The sequence below is a fragment of the Lagopus leucura genome, unplaced genomic scaffold (assembly GCF_019238085.1).
Source record: "Lagopus leucura isolate 7727_CA_CO unplaced genomic scaffold, USGS_WTPT01 Super-Scaffold_100017, whole genome shotgun sequence".
Lineage (NCBI taxonomy): Eukaryota > Metazoa > Chordata > Aves > Galliformes > Phasianidae > Lagopus > Lagopus leucura.
This window is the reverse complement of record NW_024962271.1, coordinates 1,498,179-1,519,172: the sequence shown is the minus strand read 5'-3', so window position 1 is coordinate 1,519,172 and position 20,994 is coordinate 1,498,179. Positions and strand designations below refer to the sequence as shown.

General features: G+C 35.6%; 1 protein-coding gene across 2 annotated transcripts in view; it reads left to right on the top strand.

Moving 5' to 3' along the window:
* CDH13 (cadherin 13) overlaps nucleotides 1–20,994 on the top strand; it is a 433,519-nt gene that overhangs the window by 178,837 nt on the left and 233,688 nt on the right. For both annotated transcript variants that reach the window (XM_042876979.1, XM_042876978.1), the window contains exon 4: nucleotides 1–117. In XM_042876979.1, the coding sequence (XP_042732913.1) occupies nucleotides 1–117 (117 nt within the window). The remainder of the gene's footprint in view (nucleotides 118–20,994) is intronic.

Sequence of the window (20,994 nt, the reverse complement as noted above, 5' to 3'; positions counted from 1 at the left end):
GAAATGTTTAAGATAGAAGGCAACCTTGGAATTCCAAGACAAAAAAGGGCTATTCTGGCAACTCCAATATTAATTCCAGAAAATCAAAGACCACCATTTCCAAGATTAGTTGGCAAGGTAAGTTCAAAAATATAAATATATAGAGAATCCAATTTTGATTTTAAATAATGTTTATTCTGCTTTAAAGAATGTGTTTAAGGAATGCCTTTGGTAGCGTACATTATGGTAAAATGTATTCATCAGAACCATGTGGCTTGATGAAGCTGCTGTCTGTAATAGAGGTTACTGCCTACCTGCCTACCTGTGTGTGAGGCTGAGGCTGAAATCTAGGTTGGGAATGTTGTGGAGCATAACTTACTGAGTAGTGTGGATTAGCTTGTTTTTAGTCTTAACCCGTAGGAGGTCCTAAGGTAAAAATGTCCTAAGTTCACATACTTAAATTCATTTATAATGTCTAAAGACTAAGACAGACTTTGCACTCATTTGTGGTTTATTTTTGATGAAAAATGGAAAGTTCTTGTGGCTACAAGAATCTGTGTAAATTAGAATTCAAACAACTCTTTTCTGAAACTTTAACTATATGGCTAAACTAGGAAATCATTCAAAGTGAAATACAAGTAATGGTTTAAATGGCTATTTGGGCATCAGAAGTTGTAATTACGTGAATATACTTTGTACACTGACAGTTATGAAACAGGAACTCCATGTCCCTCTTTCAGTAGGTGTGACAATGACAGACAGCCTATGGAGCTGGGGAGTACATTCGTAATTCCCACCAATGGGATTGCTAGAGCTAAATGCACAGCTCAAGGGCAGAATCTTACTCTACAATCAATGTGTAATTTAGCCAGCCTGGACCTCATCAGTTACTTTAATAGTTAGGAAAGGTTGTTTTCCATTCAGTAAAATGAAAGAATAATCTGTTTTGGTTTTTTTTTCTCCATTCTCAGTAATTTATAGTAATTTCTGAACTCCATGTCATGTTTCGTAGTTTGACAGTTAGAGAGCAGTACCTTAGTAAATATTGTTGGCTAACATATTAGTGAAAAATAGTTAATTTTAAAACTTCTCTTGCTCAATTTTAAAGGAGAGAGATTTGGAAAGACTTCATATACGTAGGTATGGTGTCTTGTTTTTCATGTTTGTTTTCGCCCTTCATTCTCCTTCTTCCTCAGGTAATCTGAGTTGCTTTCTAGAAGTGCCTCCGTTAAGTATTTTTATTGCTAGCTTAGGTTGATAGCACTGGTAATTGAGGTTTCTTAAGCAGAATGAGATGAATCTGGTCCTACTTATATTCAAATGTTTTTTTTCTAGCATCTTGTCATCTGGATTTGTTATAATTCTTCAAGTAGTAGTTAGGGATCACATGTTAAGTGTGGTAGATGATGTACAAACACAGAACTGTTTGAGCATCTGGCAGTCTGTTTTTCAAAAGCCCTGAGATACCTCTTTGCAACTGATGATTAAATTATAGGAACTACAAATGATCAGCACCTTGAAATACTTGAGCTGATATCAGTTTATTAAGTCTTTAAATACAATTTTTTTCAGTATATTTCCAACATAGGTATCTAGACCACTATTTTGGCTGTAGTCTATTATAGGTAATAATGTGACTGAGACAAAACTTGTGGAGATATTTGTAATAAGGGAATGAAATATTCCATGTCAACTGCAGTAATTTGTAACTGAATGCTTAATAAAGCATAAATAAAGAGGTTTAGAGCCTCGAAGATGTTGAATGTAGGGAAGAGAGTCTATTGTTCTTCAGATACATAATTCAATAGGTGTGAAAGCTGAAAATAAAAGCAATCGTTTGAGATCTTTGTTGACATCTCACAGAGCTTTATAAACTATGTGAGGAAGTTTGAAGTATAGAGATGTTCAGAGCACCTTAAACACCCAATTTATGTACTTGTTTTAGACCCTGCACAAACTGTTGAAAAGTTTGGTCATCTTTTTCATTTAACTTCAGAAGCTTATTCTGAATTGTTTGTGAATTTACCAGAGTTCTGTACACTCTGTGAGAGCTGAGAAATACAGTTATTCTTGAACTTAAACTTTACCATCTCCCTGCTCAATTGTAAGCACTGTGAAGGTGACATTGCAGGCATGTTTTATTGTCATTTCTATGGCCTATAGAGAAAAAGAGAACGTGTAAAGAATGCTGATCACAAGCTTTGAAGATGGATAATGTGCGTGTTACTTGAGAATTTGAAAAATGAAAGAGAAAACAGATTCTGGATCATAGTTTCATCATGTAATTGCCAGTATTCATGGCTGAGCACTTGTGTAGTTTTGCTGTGAAGCAAATGGCAGAGATTCTCATAACACAGGCTCGCTAGAGCTCACTCCATCTGCCCAACACGCTGAGCAGTGCCCTGGTTTCCACTATGGTCTGTGCTCAGCATCAGCTTGAGCTGAACTCTGATGGCTTTTCTATGAGAACACAGTTCTTTCCTATTCCATGCCTGTGATATAAATATGAAATAGCAAGACTTCTGGAAGGGACTGTAGCTAAGAAACAATTGTAGCATTTAAATAGATGCTTCCAAGTTTGGGCAGTGTTTTGTTTCAGTGTGCGCTATGGAGTATTTCCTATTTTATTCAGACATGGGCAGGCATACTGTTTGTATGAACTACAGGCTATAGAGGAACCCACAAGTTTACTTTTGTAGTTATTATGTGTATGTATTGCATTTTGGTCACCCAATACTGCTGCATCTCCACCTCTACTGGCAAAATCTCAAAGGAAAACTAAAGAGTGACTCTTAGAGAGAATATACTGCTTGGGTGTAGTAAAAACATAATACTGAACATTATTGAGCTTGCTTCCTATTAGGATGAACACGGCTGATTCAGTCTGTCAAGCATTATAGTGAGGAAAACGAATTAGTTCCAGCCCTGTGCAGTCATTTTCAGAATAATTTTACTTCAGGAAGTTGCCTTCTGCCGTGACTTGTATCTAAGAGGGTACAGAAAATAAATCATCAAAGTCAGGGAAAAATGTATAACATCTGTTGGCTCACTTTTTCTTACTGCGGCTGTAACAGGTATCCAAACATGTCTGAGGACTGTACCAACTGATAAAGGGTCAGAAGTCGTCCCTTGTGCTATTTCAGGGCTGGAATAGCTCTGTGGCATTCCATGAATGTTGGATCTTCATAGTACTTGATAATTTCTGAAGTGGAATTCCATGACCTTGTTTAAGATGTCGAGCTCATTTCTGACTCCAACATGCAACATAATTTTCCAGAAAAGTCAAGTTCTTCAGGTGATAAATAGCAATAAAAACATTTAAGAGTGTGTGTGTGTGTGTGTGTGTGTGTGTCTGGGAGAGGTGGATGGTGAGAGGGGTGGATCAAAAATAACCACACATGTTCTGCATGGAGAATAATTACTATTTTTGTTTACCTCTCATCTTCATTATGCTCCCGAAGTTCCTCTTGCTGCTCATCAGAACTGTAAAGCTTTCCTGAATGAATAATGAATGGAATATGGGATAGGGATGGTCAAATACAACTTGTTCTGTTTAATGCTATTATGTGGTGCAGGTAGTGTCTGCATGAAAGTTTCCAGTTTCACTCTGAGTATTGCTTTCCTTTTCTTCCACCTACTTCAGAAGAATTTCCAGTGTAGTTCATTCCTCTATCCTGACTGCCTCCTGTTTTCCAGCTCCCACTAACGCAATGCTGCCTGGAAATATGCAAGGTTGTTTGGAAGTGATTGCAGAAGCTGCCAGCAGTTGAACTACTTATTAGTGCTTGGTTGGAAGCAAGGCAGATGTACAAAACCAGGAGAGCAGAGGGAGAAAATTTTTTTCCATAATTAGGAATCAATAGCATAAAAAGAAAATCATGGTAATTTTAGAGGACTTCACTGATCAAGATTTGATGTTGTAACTTGGGAAGGAGATGGTGCACTGGATAAGTGGAAATATTGGATTGTTTTAATTAAGAGAAAATTTAAAGTCAGTATTTAGTATAACAAGGAAATACATGTGTAGACGCTATTTTCTTTTCTGTTGTGACTTTCTGTCACACCCACTTAGGGATAAGTATTTTGCCTAGCCATTGCACACCCTTGCTTAAGGGATCCCTTAATTAAATAACTATCATAGACATGCTGTGCTTGTAGGTAAAGGAATCTCGCCTTTCAGCAAAACCTGAGCTGCTGCATGTAATCCTTCATTCCTGAGGGAGAATAGGGAGATGAAAATATTTTAATACATCCTTGCTACTATGGGCCTATGTGTCCAGATGGTCCAGACTACAACTGTTGACTGTTATTGATGTGTTTTGTTTAGCTCGTGCTGATATAGCACAGAGATATGATATGCAATTTTAGTCTCTCTCCATATGCTGCTCTTCCATTTTTTTTTTTTGTCCACATCAAGTCTAATGAAGCAAAACAGTGGGATCTGGAATTATCCTGTAAATACTTGCTGTGGATTGATTTTTTTTTATATATGATAAATCCATTATTCTATTATTTAATAAAGGTATACCCTTCATTAGAAGGAGGATTTATAGTTGTTTTAACATAAGATATGGAAGCTCTAAATGTCCCTGCAAAAACTGGCTGAACTTAAAATGGTTGGTGTAGACCAGAAGACATAGAAGAGCATTAGAAATTATATAAGAAACAATGATTGAACGAAGAAGATGCAAAACTTTGGTTTTTGCCAGTAAGATAATTTGTTGTGGGTTTTTTGACTGTTTAGTTTGTCTTTTGGAAATGAAAGGAGTGGTGGGTGCTCTCCTCATGCTTTATATTAGATAGATCCCTGCCTTTCATCTGTGCTGATGGACAGTTAAGCTGCCAAATGACAATTAGATGGCAGAACTGATCTAAGCTCAAGGAAAAAAAGTAATGAAGGCTATCAAACACAATAGAAATCTCTATGATCAGGGTGTTTTTTCCCTCTTCAAAACTGTGAATTTAAGGAGTTTTTTTTTCCTCCTTCAAGTTGTGAATTTAAGGCTAAGTGAAAACACAGCTTGTCTGTTAATGCTATGATAGAAAAACCTAAAAGGAGAAGAAACTGAAGATAACTATGGAAAAGCTGCTGGAAGCTTATTATTTTTGAGAGGATATCTGATTGAGGCCTTTTGTATATGATAAATTATATGCTTCACAGAAGAGGAGTGTGAAGCATTAAAGACGAAGCTGGAAAAAATGCTAAACTAGAGGCAAAATTTGAAAAGAAGGTGATAGAAAAGACAAGAGAGACGTGGTGATGATCCACAGATCTTTGAAGAGAACCTAGAGGGAAGTATTGTGGATTATAAGGACGCGAAAGACAGCAAAGAACAAGATCAGCCAGTGAAATAAAAACTGAAATGTATTTCTTCTACTGGACGATTGGGAAGAAAATGGCAGTTGAAGCAAGAGAGAGTGAAGGAAAGGAGCTTGCTTGGATTGCTGTCCAAATCTGGAAGTCTAAATATCTTTCCAGAACCAAGAAATGTGTGATTCTTTACCAACTTTCTGGATTCCAGCTGAATCTCAGATCTTGCTCTGAATCTTTGATTTGTACAAAAAAAAAAAAAAGTGCAGAAACAGGAGAACAAACTCCTTGCTAAGAAACTAGAGCTGTGTCTGAGCTGCATAGGAAAAATCCACTGGATTTTTGAAATTATTTTCTAATTATTTTTGATTTGTTTTGTTGTGTTCATATAATCATGACCACAGATCTAAACGATCAGGCTGCACCAAAGCGGATGCTTAGAGGAGGGGAGGTGTCTATCAGCAAGAATTCTGGCTTCTCCAGAGGGAAGAGTATTTAGGCTATGACAGCTGTAAAAGTGGTTCCATCAGAAAAATAGTGGAGAGATCGACTCCTGGGAAGCATTGCTGGGTGGGGATGTTTTTCAGAGATTGGAATTGCTCAAACACAAATTGTTCTGGCTTCTTACATCGAGGCTTCATGGCACATAAGGAGAACGCTCTTTTAAAGTGTGCAGAAGAAATGTATCTATCAATCTACACAGGAAAAGACACATCCAGAGATGAGAATCTACAGCAAAGGGTGGAAGAAAATTGTGCAGAAATTGGGAAAAAGTCTGAAAATGATACATTTTATTTCATGTAAGCAGTAAGGACAGTCTCAACAAATAAGTCTCTTTCTATTTCAGCTAAGAAAGAGATTGGGATTATACAAAATCCAGTTACAGTGCTAGTACATAACTAGTTGTGTGCACTAATATGTTGGGCAGAAACTTGTATATCAGAGTTCAGTTTGTTCAGTCTAGTAGGGTGTTTTATTAGGTCTATAGTGAGTGTAGTCATTTAAGCCAAGGGAAAATACTGGCATAATAACAAATGGATACAGATTTTTGTCTCAAGATTAGGGAAAAGCTTTTTGATCTTCAGAGAAGATGGATTAATTTCTATGTCTTCCAGGGTGAGGAATTCAAAGTGTGATAAATATACAGTCACAATTGCATAATACATCTTCTTCTGTTCGTGAGAAAACAGGCACCAAGACATTTTCTCCAATTCTAGGGTTCTTGACAATGTGTAATACTCTGATTTGGACCTATGTGGACTACTGAAGATAATGTGGAATCTTATGTGATGAAATTTGTGGCTTTCCAGAAAGGATGCCACAACAGAAAGGATGTTTATGGAAAAATACCAACCTACATCAGCAATAAATGCAATGCAATGAATAGCACTGCATTAAATTAAAAGGCTTTCAATACAAGTACATGAACTATTAAGCTACAGCTTGTTAATTTGCATTAGAGGGTATGCATTTGATATCCCAACAAACCATTAGACGAAGACAGCATTTCAAATTTACCTCGTTTTCTGAAAGATCTCTCTTTAAACTTGTCCTCTTTTAAAATATTGATAGTCACACAAACAATTCCATCAGAATACATTTGTACTCTTTAAGTTGAGGAATTTTAATGGAAATCTTTTTAAAATGCCCTTGTTTACTTAAGGCATTCTTGGAGGAGTCAAACTTACACACCAGATGCTTTCACAAGCAGGAGAATTAGAATTTACTTTTGTTTTTTCATTCTTTTGAGTCATTAGTATGGATAAAAGAACTTTTAACCATTTGAGGAATACTTTCTAATCTAGTTACCATGGTTACAAGTTTTGTTGGAGATATAGGTGTTCTACAGGAATGATGGAATTAAACTTTCTGCCCAATATTGAAATATCCAGTTCCTAATTTCCTTCTGTGTAATAAATCATGCTAATGACCCGAAGTGAAGCACCGAGGAGATGTTATTTTATGCTCTGAAGTTTTCCAGCATACCGCAGTTTAACAATTACATTGTTTGTGTTAACTTTGATCTTAGAATTTAATATCTTAAACTGTGCTGCAGATGAATATAGAGGGGAAAAAGTCAGCCTTTGCCAATGAATTACATATGTAAAATAACTGAGATAAAATAAAACAAAACCCTGATAACTAATTTTTCATTCATGCATTAATAGAATTTTAGATTCATGTTTAAGGGAAAATGTGTTTGAATTATTTTTAAATGCAACAGTTATATCATCTAGTGATGCCCAGTTACATCTTGTTCCATAGTGATTGTTTTACTTAAATGGTGTTTTATAGTCAAATTTCTAAACAGATTAGAAGCTCTCCTGAACTCCATCTCCTTTCTAGTTTTCTTGACTCAAACTCCCAGACTCCTATTTTGAATGCTATTCTTTACCTGATCTTACTGGTCATATCTTGAACAGAGAATGCCACTGACAAAAGCAGACATAAAATCCCCCTTCCGGGCTGCAGAATAAGTTAAGCTGCCAATTCCTAACCTGTTTCTCTATGATTTTTGTGACTCCACTGATTCATTTCATTTTGGTCAGTTTTCGTCTTTGCAGTCTTCCATTCTGAGTCTAAGTCCAGACCTAATGGGAAGTTGTTGATATACACCTTGAATTTTCACTGTCTTGATTTAATTCAGTTATTTGAAATAAGCACTGATTCTGCCAGCTTGAAAAAGCTGTTTTCTTATTGAACATCTTCTTTTGATCAATATCTTGATCTCTGCATTTTCAGCCAGGTCACATTTAACCTTAAGACATGGGGCCTAATTGTGTAATCTTAGATTGATAAAACAGGATATTTGGATCCAGGATTTCTGTTTGCTTGTTAACTTCAGTTTGTAGAATTGCTTCTACAAATCTGCTTACCGTAATGCTTCCTTTTAAACAGTATAACAAATGCAGCAAACTATCCAGCATTACAGAGCAGTGTGCTGTGCTAATATATGATTAGAAAGGAAATGAAATCTCCAGAATACGGAAGTCAGTGGAGAGAACAGTACCATTGACCATCCTTTAAAGCAATTAAGGTATTTAATAACTGTGAATTCTGACTGATCTGAGTTTGATCTGTTTGTTACCTGAATACTGTCCCTTCTCTATCCAGTTATTTTCCCTTCTCATTCCTTTTGTTTCCTATTATGAAAAATCTGTCAATAGCAAGTTGGTAGTGTAATATAAAGTAATATCCAAATGAATGACATTTTAGAAAGAAAAATAACTTATCCCTGCCAATTTACAAGCTAAATACTGTGGTACTGTCAACTTCAATACTTACATTAAGGAAAGACTTTAATAAAGACATTTTGTGGACTGGACTGGTGATAAATCTGATATTACTACCTGTGGCTTGTTAAATTGACACCAAGAGAAGATGGCTGGCAGAGTATTTCCAAAAGGAAAAATGATATGTATTATGTATGGCTCGTCTGCAAGGTGGAATAAACAGCTGTCACACAGAGAACAGCAGACATTCTCTTCCTTCTAACTGCTGGATCTCTCTGATGGTGTCTGACTAATTACAACCCTTTTGTGTTTTGCTCTTGGCTTTATTATGCTTGGATAACTTTTCTTTTGCGTTTTTTCTCTCACATTTATTCTACTGTATAGTAACAGACAGTAGTGTAGGTGAAAGAGCGTGGTGCTAACGTGTATCATGACAGCTATGTTTCAGTTCAATAAACATTTTCCTTCTCCTCCACAAGACTTTTGCTACTCTTTTTTCCAACTGCCTTATAAGGGCAAATTTCTTTTTTAACCTTTCTGGTTAATCATCTTTTCCACTTAGTTTGTAGCCTGTTTATGAAGTTGAGAAGTGAACTAAGTCATTTGTACATATAGGGATTAAATGACTTTTCTACCTTTATACCTTTAAGTGTATAATGAGCACACATTCTTTTTCCCTTACCTTATTTAAAACCAGCTGATGTCTTTTATCATCATTAATAATATGTCATTTTGAAGTAAATGTTACTCTGCTCTATTGACCTATTTTTCTTTCAGGGTCAAATACTTAAGATGTAGGAATTATTTCATTGTAATCACCATCCCACTGTTGAATTAAAATATTCAATTTCCTTTTGCCTGTCTTTGGAAGCGAGCATTCTAGCCTGACCACTCTGCTTTCTTTAAAATATGTCAGAAAAAAGAGAAAAATTGCTTCCTGTCATTGAAACGTTGCTTAAACAAAGGCAAATGAAAATTCAGGCATCTGTACCTGTAGATTAATCTGCTCATCAGTGTTCTGTAATGAGATTAGCAAGAGCTTTGATTTTTGTTTTTTTATAACATTCTGTAAGTTTTCCTTGAGAAATTATGCATTGCTGAAATTTATATATTTTGAATTTAAATACAGGAATCATGTACATATATATACATTTATATGTACATATTCATAAATGTGTGCATACAAATGAATGTGTACAAACGAGTACATATATGCACATCAAGGCTTTCTTGGGCTCCCTTGGTCAATGCTATAGGTTTGCAGGTCCTTTTTATCCCTTTTTAATCCATAAAATGCCTTTATGAGCACATTCATTCTATTAGAGCTCTACTGATTTCATCTGTTCATATGTCAGTGAGTGTCAGTAGCATCTTTGTTCCTCCAAATCTTGTCATATTCCTACTGCAGCACCTCTCACTTCTGAGGAGATAAATAAAATGGATTAAGAAATGACTTAAATAATTGTACCTTTTTTTGCAAACGCAGCATTTCATTATTTTGTTTAAAGCAAGTTACAATTTAAGCTGAGATGTGGAGGTCTTCATGAGCTTGTCCTTGTCACTCAGTGCCTCCATGGAATATCAATGTGTGAAGTACATACCAAAAATTTCTGTACCACTGTGCAATGATGTCTAACCTTAAGCATATTGAAACTAATACATTCTCCCAACTATGTAGAAAAGACTTTTTATCAGGCCAGCTGTCCTGGGAAATTTAATTATATTTGCAAGAAAAATTGTGAAAGTAGCTGTGGAAAATATGGGTTTGATCAAGATTTCAGTTTGTCTATCTTTCCTATATCATCATAAGTATTTTCACACTGCTTTTGAAGTTCTGCTTCTCATTTCTACAGCACATTGAAGAAACTATTAAGCTTACGTTTTCAATTGAGCATGTGGGACATGAGAATGGATTTTGATAATAAAAATCTGTACAACAATGACATTCAGAAATTGAAAGTAGTGGTGAACCTCTGATCCAGTAACATGTGTCTTAATATTTTTTTACTTATTAGAATTGCTAAAAAAACCCAAAAAACCAGGAAATGTGTATGTAGCTTAGTGTGGACAGAAGTTGAATTGAGGGGCTATATTAATTTAAAAAATCATGTCCAGACCTGATCTGCAATATATTACAAGTTTTTTTCGTGATCGATTGAAGCAATGAAGTCTGGCTTCCTGCACATATTCATTTCCTGCAATAAACGCAAATCTTCTTACCTGTGATAACACCTCAAGCACAATGACCTTAAATCACCCCACAGTACCCACAGCTCTGCCAGTGTTATTTTCTACTTACTGTCATTTCAAGCTGAGTGAGAGAAAGCACATTGTGGAGCTGCAGCCAATCTGATTGGGAATGAATATGTGAAATCAAAATGAATGCTCTTCCTTTCTTTTTGCCATGGAAGTGGCTACAATTCTAATAGAATTTCTAGGAACTTTGGATCATTTGGGGGGCTAAATTTAGTTGAAACTAAAAAGGTGGGTGAGAGAGATTGATCATTTAAATGGTGTGGGTTTTCTTTTTTAAGGGCATCAGGACATAAAAAATACTGTGGTCACTGAGAGCCATTCCATGTTGTACTGAGTAAAATTCTCTGAGTGGGCCCCAAAAAGCCTGTGGGGAAGTTCTGGATGCTGCTAAATGTTCTGTGATTCCTAGAGTCATTCCAGAAGAAAAAATGTGCAATCCTATTGAAGGCTACTGTAATTTAATTTGGTTCCTAAAACGTTATTCATGCCTCTGATGTCACACTGACACATACAGTGTGTTCAGGTGAAATTGTCCTAACGTCTGAGCCATAAAACTGGCAGAAGTTGGCCCTGAGTTTAGGGCCGTTTGAAGCTGGGATTTTCATTTCAATGATTTAAGGCTTCAGTTCCAATTTTTTTCCTTTGCAGTGCACTGAAGAGGGGCTAAATGTAACAACTTCATTTTCTAATATTTGTTTTGTAGATATATGTGAGACCTATTATTCAAGGATGAGTGGGGCAAACAAACGCTGCATATAATGAGTGAGAAGACAGTAATATGTCTATGTTTCTGTGAAATGCAGGGCTGTCATAGGAATGGAGAATTCAGGTATACAGAATGCAATGTCTGACATAGTTAAGTACCATAAATAGCTTTTTTGTTAGCATATAGTAGGCTGATATGCCAAAGCTTTGAAATGCTTATGGTTCCTTAGTTTTGGAGAAGCTCAAGAACTGTGATAAGACAACAGTGCAACTGAATGACTGATCACTCTTTAGATCTATGGTTGTAATGGGAGTTTGCCACTGTCCTAACTGGATAAAGGTGCATGTTTAAATTTCTGACATGTTTAAATTGTTGTGCTGGTCTGTAAATATAGTTAAAGGGCTGATACACTGTGTTGCAGTTGAAGGTTGCTAAGAAATGCCAGTGGTAAGTCTACTAATTGACAGGAGGTATATCCTTGCCTATTGATTTCTTTGGCTGACATTGAAATGAATCATTTACAGTTGAAAAGACTTGACTGCTCTTTCTAAATACCACTTTCAAAACATTCTGTGTTTTCCTTAATAGCTGATAAATTTGGGACTGTCTTAAGCTATTCTGTATCTTTGGCACAATAACTGTAGCTATAGAAACATACCTACTGAGGTGATCCTCTTTACTGATGAAATTAGTAGACCTTGTTGAAGTATTTTTTCTAACTCCACGATGTGTTGGTGACTAATTCATGAAAAGTAGTTACTGATACCATTAAAAATTTCTTTAGTTTTATTTGAGAATTCTGATTGTATGCCTGCAGCCTTACTTTTCAGTAAAAAATTAAACAAGGAAGTCTGATCCTGGGGAAACTATCTTGCTTTGTTAATCTAAAGGTTTGTTTTACCTCATTACTTATCCATACAGCTTGTTTACTAGACTTGTGTTTCTCTTACATTAGAACAGAAATTCACATATATTCTATTTCTGAATTCCCTGTGAATTTAGATGTGCTCTTGTGCCTTCATCACTATGCATATCAAAAATTATTCAGAGGATCTCTGAGTGTTTTGATTCTATTTTTGTTAGGTTCACAAATATTCAAGATATGGGGGTTTTTTTGCATGAAAATGAAGAATGAAATTTAATATATTGAGAGTACAGGGAAAATAAATTCAGGTGCACTCCCAGAAATAACATGCATTGCATTTGTTATATTGGATTTTTTTGTCATTTTATAACTGCACTTAAATAGAGGGAGACCACAATTAATTGCATAAGAAACAGTGGTTCTAAATTGTATAAATAATCTAATCCTATAGATGCTGGTAAGACGTGGGTTGTGTTATTTGTTAGCACTGAGTTGAAGAAATGTCTGTGAAAATTTGGTGTATTCTGAATGTACAGATATGTATCAGAAATCAAATATGGGCACACGTGATTAGCAATTATCACCTAATAATGTCAGTATGAGAAGGAGGTGACATGGGTTCTCCTTTCTGTCAAGCAGCAGTGAGCCAGTGCCGTATGGCTGCAAACCCAAGGCTTCATTTTTGTTTATGTTTAAATAAGGTATAAAACTGAGGGCCAGAGTAGTCATGGCTACTTAGATCACAGTACAATTGAATGCCCTCTCTGCGCAGTAGAGGTAGGAAAGCTCCTGCTTTACAATGCTGCTGGAGACTTGCAGTTCTCTCTGATTTCTATTTGGCTTCTATGACTTCAAGATGGATTCCATGTTTGTACTCATCCTACAGTAGAACACTGATTTCAGTGAATTAAGGAACCCATCAAAAAAACACTTGCTCGTTGCAGATCATCTTTCAGCTTTGTGCTTCTGACTGGTGGCAGGCAGAATGCCCTGCATGCAGGCTGGAGCCACTGAAAGGCTGCACCAACATCCATAGAGCTGATGAATGCACCTCCAAGTAGTGCCAGGTGTAACCAGAGCACAGCTCTTTGCAGCTTTTGGGCTGGGTCCAGATGTGCCTCTAAAAGTAGCAGGGTCACTATGTACCAGATTGGTTTCTGCTGGGCAGATTTGAGCTGCCAGTTTTACCTTCTCCTGATGGTTGCAACAGAGCCTCCTAAGGACTTTTTAGGAATCAAGAAGCAAGACCAGTATCTACCAAAGCTGTGTCCTTAACATTAGCTATAAATTGGTGGTTGTGGTTTTTTTTTTAAACTGAGCTCTGTTACTGTAGTCAGTTGTATGTGACTGGAAACCATCTCATTTTTTACAGTTACAAAAGGTAATACTATTACAGATAAGGAAATAAAGTTCATCATGGATTTGGTCACAAGTGGATTAAAAAGCCTAAGAATGTATTTTCATGTTTTCTTCTTCGGAAAAAAATAAGAATTCTGTAAGCTCTAATGTAGTTTTTTGTGTTGATAACTGATAAATTCTTCAGATAATACTGACTAGCAAGTTTATCCAAAGTACTGATGCTTTTATTAAAAAAAGAACCAAACCATTTCTTCCGCCTAGATTTCTTTATTCTGGGCTTCAAGCGAACACTGGGCAAACTCAAACCTTTTATTATACAACCTTGGTTTTTTCTCCCTCTAATTTTTTCCTCTCAAAAGTAGTATTCATTCAACCTCATGAGCAGAGCTGTATTCTTTGTATTACGTGGGTTCTTTGGATGCTAATATTCAGTTAATAGCCAGTGACGGGAGTCTGGAAATACTACTGTTACATTAAGGCATTATGATATATAATTTTTCTGCAGTGTTAGATGTAATAAAATACTGTCTTTTTTGAAAATGTATTTGTTATGAAAAGACATAAACTGTATCTTGATGGACAAAGTTTCGCAGAAGATTGAAAAGTTCAATGTTTTATGAGATAAAAAAGAGATAAGTGACCAAGAAAAATGTTTTTGAAGATATGAAAGAGCTTTCAAAGAGCTCTTTTTTTTGTTGTTGTTTTTTTTTTTTTGGCTGCTGTACGTGATGACAGTAACATTTGTTTGGAATTAGGTTGCTTAGAACATTGCTTTCTAAACAGGATATAGTAAAAATAATATATTATTTGTTTCATTGTGGAGCTCCCTGTAAAAAATCATCTTAAACTTTGGCAGTGTTTATCTATAAGTAGAGAAAGAAAGTTTCAATAGATTTCTAATAATTATATGTTATAACATTCAAATTTGTTCATGTATATTCTTAAAGAAAAGAAGATATTACCTGAGCTTTCACTAAATTCCTAAAATAACTAAATCAAATAAAGTTGGTAAATTTATTTTCTCTTGTTGGCTTTTTTCAGGAGTAGCCAACATTGACCATGAGAATATAGCTCCATGTTATTGTGCAGTAGTTTTTAGTAAGGACTAAAGAAACCAGGAAGGCCTTGATTGATCACATTACTCCAGAAATAGGAAAATGTTTTGGAGAATCTGTGTTATCTGACTTCAAGGCGCTTTTTACTTGTGGAGGTCAACAAAGTATTGATTGGGACGAATACTTGTATAAGGTTTCTTAATCAAGGAGGTTACCTAACACTCCAAATGCAATATAATTAATCACACAAAGTCAACACGATGTTTGCTTGTGTGGATTTTTATTTATTCTCAAAGAGCTATCAATAAATCTTCTTTATCATCTCATAGTCTGTTAGAGCCAAAAGTAAGCAGTTGTGCAGTTCTTTCTGATATCCTTGGAAGCGCTAAGAGGTTTCTAGATGATTTCTGTAAGAGATCTTTAAAAATATATGGAGTTTTCTTTCTAAATGAGACTCCAGATTAATGCAGGTTAATATTTGTTTGCCTTTAGGGAAAAGTCAGTTGCAATTGGGATAATTAAGATAAGATCTGTGTGTGTTAAAAGGATAATTAATAGTACGTGCATTTCTTGTTACAAATTAGGGTCCTTTACCACATACCAAAAGCTGCCTGAGATGTGTATTATTACTACTTTGTGCTTTAATTTCCTATTAAGGCATTTGATCAGTACTATTGCCAACTCCGGTACATAGTTTGCTTTATTGCAGTGAGTTGAAGCAATGGTTCATTGCAAGTGAAGAGTAAGTATTTAACATGTACCTGCAAGCCTGTAGATGACTGCAATTTCTCTTGCTAGCTAATGAGGGCTGAAGTGAAACTGCTGAAAGCACATTAATGTCTGCAAATAATTAGGAAATATATAGAATGCATAGATCTTTGTACACAAATGCATGTGTTTATGCATACATTTTTATATAAATATCTGTTGCAATAGGAGAAAAAAAGCCTCAGTTGGAATGATGACAACTCTTGGCTTGCTGAGTCAGAAAATATAGATGTTTTGCATAATTAAATTTTATAGCTCAGCTTCTAGTATTTCTAGGAAGGAAATTATCAAATTTGATGAATGAATTATCATGCTAAATGCGTGTGATTATATTCTATGGAAATGAAGTTTGAATAATTGGTGTTGTTGCAAAATGGAATGGAATAATTTTATAAGTGCCCGATCAGGTATGCTGAGGCATCTTGATGCAGATGAACATCAGTAATATTTTAGTGTCTGTGATATTTTCTTGAAGTGGTCTCATATAAAAATTAGTAACAAGTGAAGACCTTTTTACTGTGCATACATGGATATAAAGTTGTTATTGGGCACAAATAAAAGAAGTTATTTTGATTCCATGATACCTACTCGTAATTTGTGATATCTTTAGTCTGTCTGTGGCTTTTTACAAGTTCCAAAGACCTTATGTACTTCCATCAAGCACCCAGGAAATAACAGGTGATGCTCTACAAATGACCACCTGAAATTATTGTATGTTAAGCATGCTGTATCTCAAGGTACATCAATTTCTAATCAAAACTTAGGCAGAAATAAAACTTCCGAGGAATGAATGGCAAAATCTGCAGTGAAAATGTTGGGATCAGAGATTCACCCTTTGACATTCATGCAACCATTCTGCTTCATGACCTGATTGCTGGCTTTGCATAAAGAAGTCAATCTGGTACGTGTTTCATTTGTGGATTGTATATATGTATAGCCCTCTGAAATGTTACCACAAATAGCTTTTGTACTATTATGATAGCTTAATTTAATATGCTTTAAAATCTTTTTTAAGGTTTTTAAATGGTCACTGGCTCTGTCCTTTACTCGTGATATATTGGTTTTGTTCATATTAGGAGCAGTCAGACTTACCAAGGTAGTTCCAGCTCTCTTTTAGGTCTCTAATGTTATCATTGGCTACCTGCCACTTCTGTGTTACATCTTCCAGACACAGCTGAGCGATAAGGGCCTGGATAGACAGAAATAAGCAGAGGTTAACTATTAACTCTAGTAAGCTTGCATTGTGAAGAAGGCTACACTGTCATGCAGTGTTGACTTGAAGTTACTGAAACCAAACTTGTTAATCATGTAAAGCAGTAATGAAGGTGAAGTAAGTGAAGGAAAAGGGAGGTGGGAAAACCATCTTAAAGAGCATTCCTGGCTATTATTTTGAATTTTTATATTCTTTTTCACAGCTTTAGGAATTATTTATTGCTTTCTTGTATGTCTGTAAGTGCAACAAAAAACAGCTTTGCTTCTGTCCGTTAAAATATTACATTTTCAAACCATTCACAAAATTACTTAAAGAAGAAACATGATGGGCTGAGTGGTGTGTAATAACGTTTCATTTCTTATGATAGCTCAAAACCTAGCCTGGGAAAACAAAGTTCACTGTTGAAGAATTTGAATGGGATATGGGTCTTACCTGTACAAGAGTGCAAGGATGTAAATGCCTATTTTTCACCATTGTTTCAGAAGTATAATTTCTTGTACGCTGAAAATATTATTAAAATTATTGCTTAAATCTTAAAATATTTGGGAAAGTCATTTGTGCAGACAGATGATGACAGTGTAGGTTACTCTGATACAGTTGGTTTCTCTGTCTATCGTACTAGCAGGCTAGATTTGCTTTTCTTGCTTCCTTTTGGACTCTTTTTCACTTAGCAGGTTTTTTTATTATTGTTCAGTTGTCAAATAAAGGTTTCATTTCAGAAGGTTTTTCAATTGTTGCTGTTAACTGAAAATATAAGTGTACTTAGAAGACAATAACTGAGGTAGTGGACAGGAGTGCATCAAATGTATTATTGAAGCTTAATTGATCCGTAACTCTAGAGATCTTCCAGCTTTCGGAAGTGGAAACCCAAGTTTTAAGTTCTGTGTGGTTTAGAAATTGCGTGTTCTTTTTTTGCTAATTTCATCTTGATTGATTCCACAGTTTCTCACCATGATTTCATGAAGAATGACGTACATTAAAGACCGTATTGCAATTATTGAGCAGACATCTGAAAGCTTCTTAAGAGACTCTGTCACTAATTACAACTCCATTAAGATGTTTTCACATCAGAACCCATAGATTAATGCATTATATTTCTAATTCTAATGTGAGTTAAGCACTGTAAAGTTTAAGAGTGACCTCTTTACAGTTGGAAGGAGAATCTAAGGTAGTGGTAGCTTTTTAACTGCAAAGGTTTTAATTATCTGAGTGTGGATTTTGAACCTTTATCTTTGGTTTTTTTGGGGGGGATGTAGGAGAAAGGAAGGAAGAGGAGAAAAAGTGTAAAAATTATTTAAAAGATTTCATGAGACTTAAGATGTGCCTTTCCATACCTTGGTGACACTGGCACTGGCAAGAGAAAACAAAAAATATTTCAGAACATCTAATCTGGTTAAACCTGGAAGTGTGAATGCAAACTCACCTATATAATTGCTAACAAACCCACTCTCAGTTAATGTTTTAACCTTTAGAACTAGGCAAATCAAAGAATGCTGTAGTTAAAATGCTCATTAGCCCCATTTAGAAGTTAGGAACTGAGGAAAGCTGAAGTGTCCTTTAGAAATATAAGGGAGAGATAAGGAGACAGAAGACTTCAACAAAGCAAAGCAAACACTGCTTAGGGCTTCCTCAGTCACCGTTAATGAGGCACCTGCTACACTGCTGTGAAAACTTATGCTTTCTGAAGCTGCTAGCTTGTTTTTGAATGAGTGTGATGTGTTGTTTAGAGATCCTGGATTGGTATAAGTGCTCCCTGGCCTGACAGTCATGTCTTCAATGCTCTGTGCAATAAAATGGGTAACCCTCACTCAGCATTGAAATGCCAATCTAAGGCTAGTAGTCATCAGAAAATGCTCTCTAATGGTAGCAGTTTCACCAGTCACATGAATTTCTTTTTTTCCACCTCTAGCTATTGAGAATTCAATCTATTACAGCAAGAGAAGCAAAGGTAACACAGCACAATTGGATTTCTGAAATAGAAAAACAAATATTAAAATACATATTTTTTTTACATCGTGTGGAAAAAGAACATGAATTTTTTAAAAAAGAAAAAAGTAGGGATCCAAAAACAGTTAACAGAATCAAATATTTTTCCATCCATGTATTTAACCATCCATTGGTATTGGCTGTGGGCTTGGGTCCTGATGGAATCCTATCCACAGATAAAAGGAGAACAAGACCTCTCTAAGGCTTTGGGGGCAACCTGCAGGAGTTGCTGCGTGTAACTCAGATGTGCTGATAACATAGGTTTCCTTCTGGCTTCCTAGAGATTGAAGACTCTCAGATTTAGCTTAATTCCTTTATTTGACCCTAAGTCACACTGAATATTATACTCGTGGGAGTAGGATCGTGGAGTAATTATATAACTTTTAAGCTGTCATTGTAAATGGCTCAGGATTGAGTAGAATGGTATTTTTTTTGTTACAGATGAGGAGGACTAATCTGACAAAGCTTCTCTCTGCCACCCTCACATTCATTCTACTTTGCTCCTGTTCCAGTTGTGCATTCATACATATCTGAGTTTCCAGTGAATCCTATTTTGTCTGCATTGTTTTTCAGCAATGCATTAGAATCAAATCAAAATATGGGTAGCAGTATTTATACTATTTTTTCTCCCTCAGACTACTGCAGGTAAAAATGTTTCAGTTTTCAATGACATCTGTTAACTTTGAGAGCAAATATCAGAAAACATAAATTAGACTTGGCATTCATGACTTGGAATTAATTTTTTGTCTTTCTTTACTAATCAATTGTAACTACTTAGCAGCTGTCTTGCATCAACCTCTGACTGCTAAACATTTAGGATGAAAGTGAGGTGGACCTGCTGATAAAAACAAAAATAGGTTTGGAAAATGATAATTGAAATCCTTTGTTGACAGCATAAAGAGGCATAGAGCATTCCAAATAATGGAAGTATTGAGCACTTCATCAGATTAAAGTGTTCAGAATTTTAAATATTCAAGATATCTGTCAAATATTGCTGCCATCTGTCTTTAACAGGAACTCCAACATCTGCTCAGATGTGGACCTGTGACCTCTAGATAAGTTTCTATATGCAGAAAAATACTTAACTTCCTACTCTGACCTTCCATGTACAAGACATGAGCCATGGATTTGTTTCCTAGGGAACTAGTGGCTGAGAAAAATCTATAATTAGATCTGTGAGTTGTTTGTTACAAATGGGAATTGGGTGCTAAGCATGTTCCTAAAGCATCTAGAAGTTTTACACTGATTTCCTATAAGGGAGCCAAACAGGGAGAAAAAAAAAAAAAAGCTTACTCATAATATCGCTTTTTTAGTACCTTCAGTCAAAGAATTTAATGTTTCTGATACAATACTTACTCCTCTATGTTCATCTTAACTGCAGCATTCTTAGAAGCCTAGACTTGACAGCTTACAAGTTAAAGCCAAACAAAATTAGACACAATCTTACAACAAATTTCTTCAAATTAAAGTGAATCTTAATTTTGAAGACTATTTTTGAGTGAATCATTCTCACAACCTCCTTATCTTTTTTTTTTTTTTTTGCTTATTACTTTTAGTCCTTTCTTTCAAATATCCCCCTGTGGAGCTCAGGGCAAGTCTCCAGACCTTTTCTGCAGCTTGTTTTAGGCTGGGCCCAGTACAGCTGAGATGCTGCTGTGCTACTTTCAGCCCAGTGCTAGACCAGACTGCCTTCTAGTTTTCTGGGTGCTGCAAAAGTAGCGTTGAGTAACAAATCAAGTCTTTGATCTCATTGGGAACAGATAATAATGAAATACCTGGAAGAAGATGCTGTAAGTTGTCTCTATTCTTCTATTTTTCTCTTACTCCTCAGAGACTTTGCTCCATGTGTGTTGATTAAGAGTTACGTATTCTGTTCTTTGTCCTTAATTTCTGCAATTAGAAAACATCAAATACTATCTCTGATGATAGGTTTGCTATCCAGCACATCTGCAATCCAAATAATTCTTTTGCATTTTTAAAGACCACCTTTTGAGATTTTCCTCGTACATTTTCATCAGTCACAGTCAGATCTTTCCTAACAACTAACTATAACCTCGTATCTACTTCAGCAGGTTGTCATTCAAAAGCTGATGCACCTCGAATTCCTTCAAATAAGAGGATTTGTTGCAAGTTAGTGACCTAAGTAGCAATTAAAATATGATGATTAAATTGCTACTGATAGGTCAAATCAGCCAGCTGAAAATCCAGGGCTTCTGTGACATGCAGTACTTTCAGATGATTCTGTTCTGAGATTATGAAAACC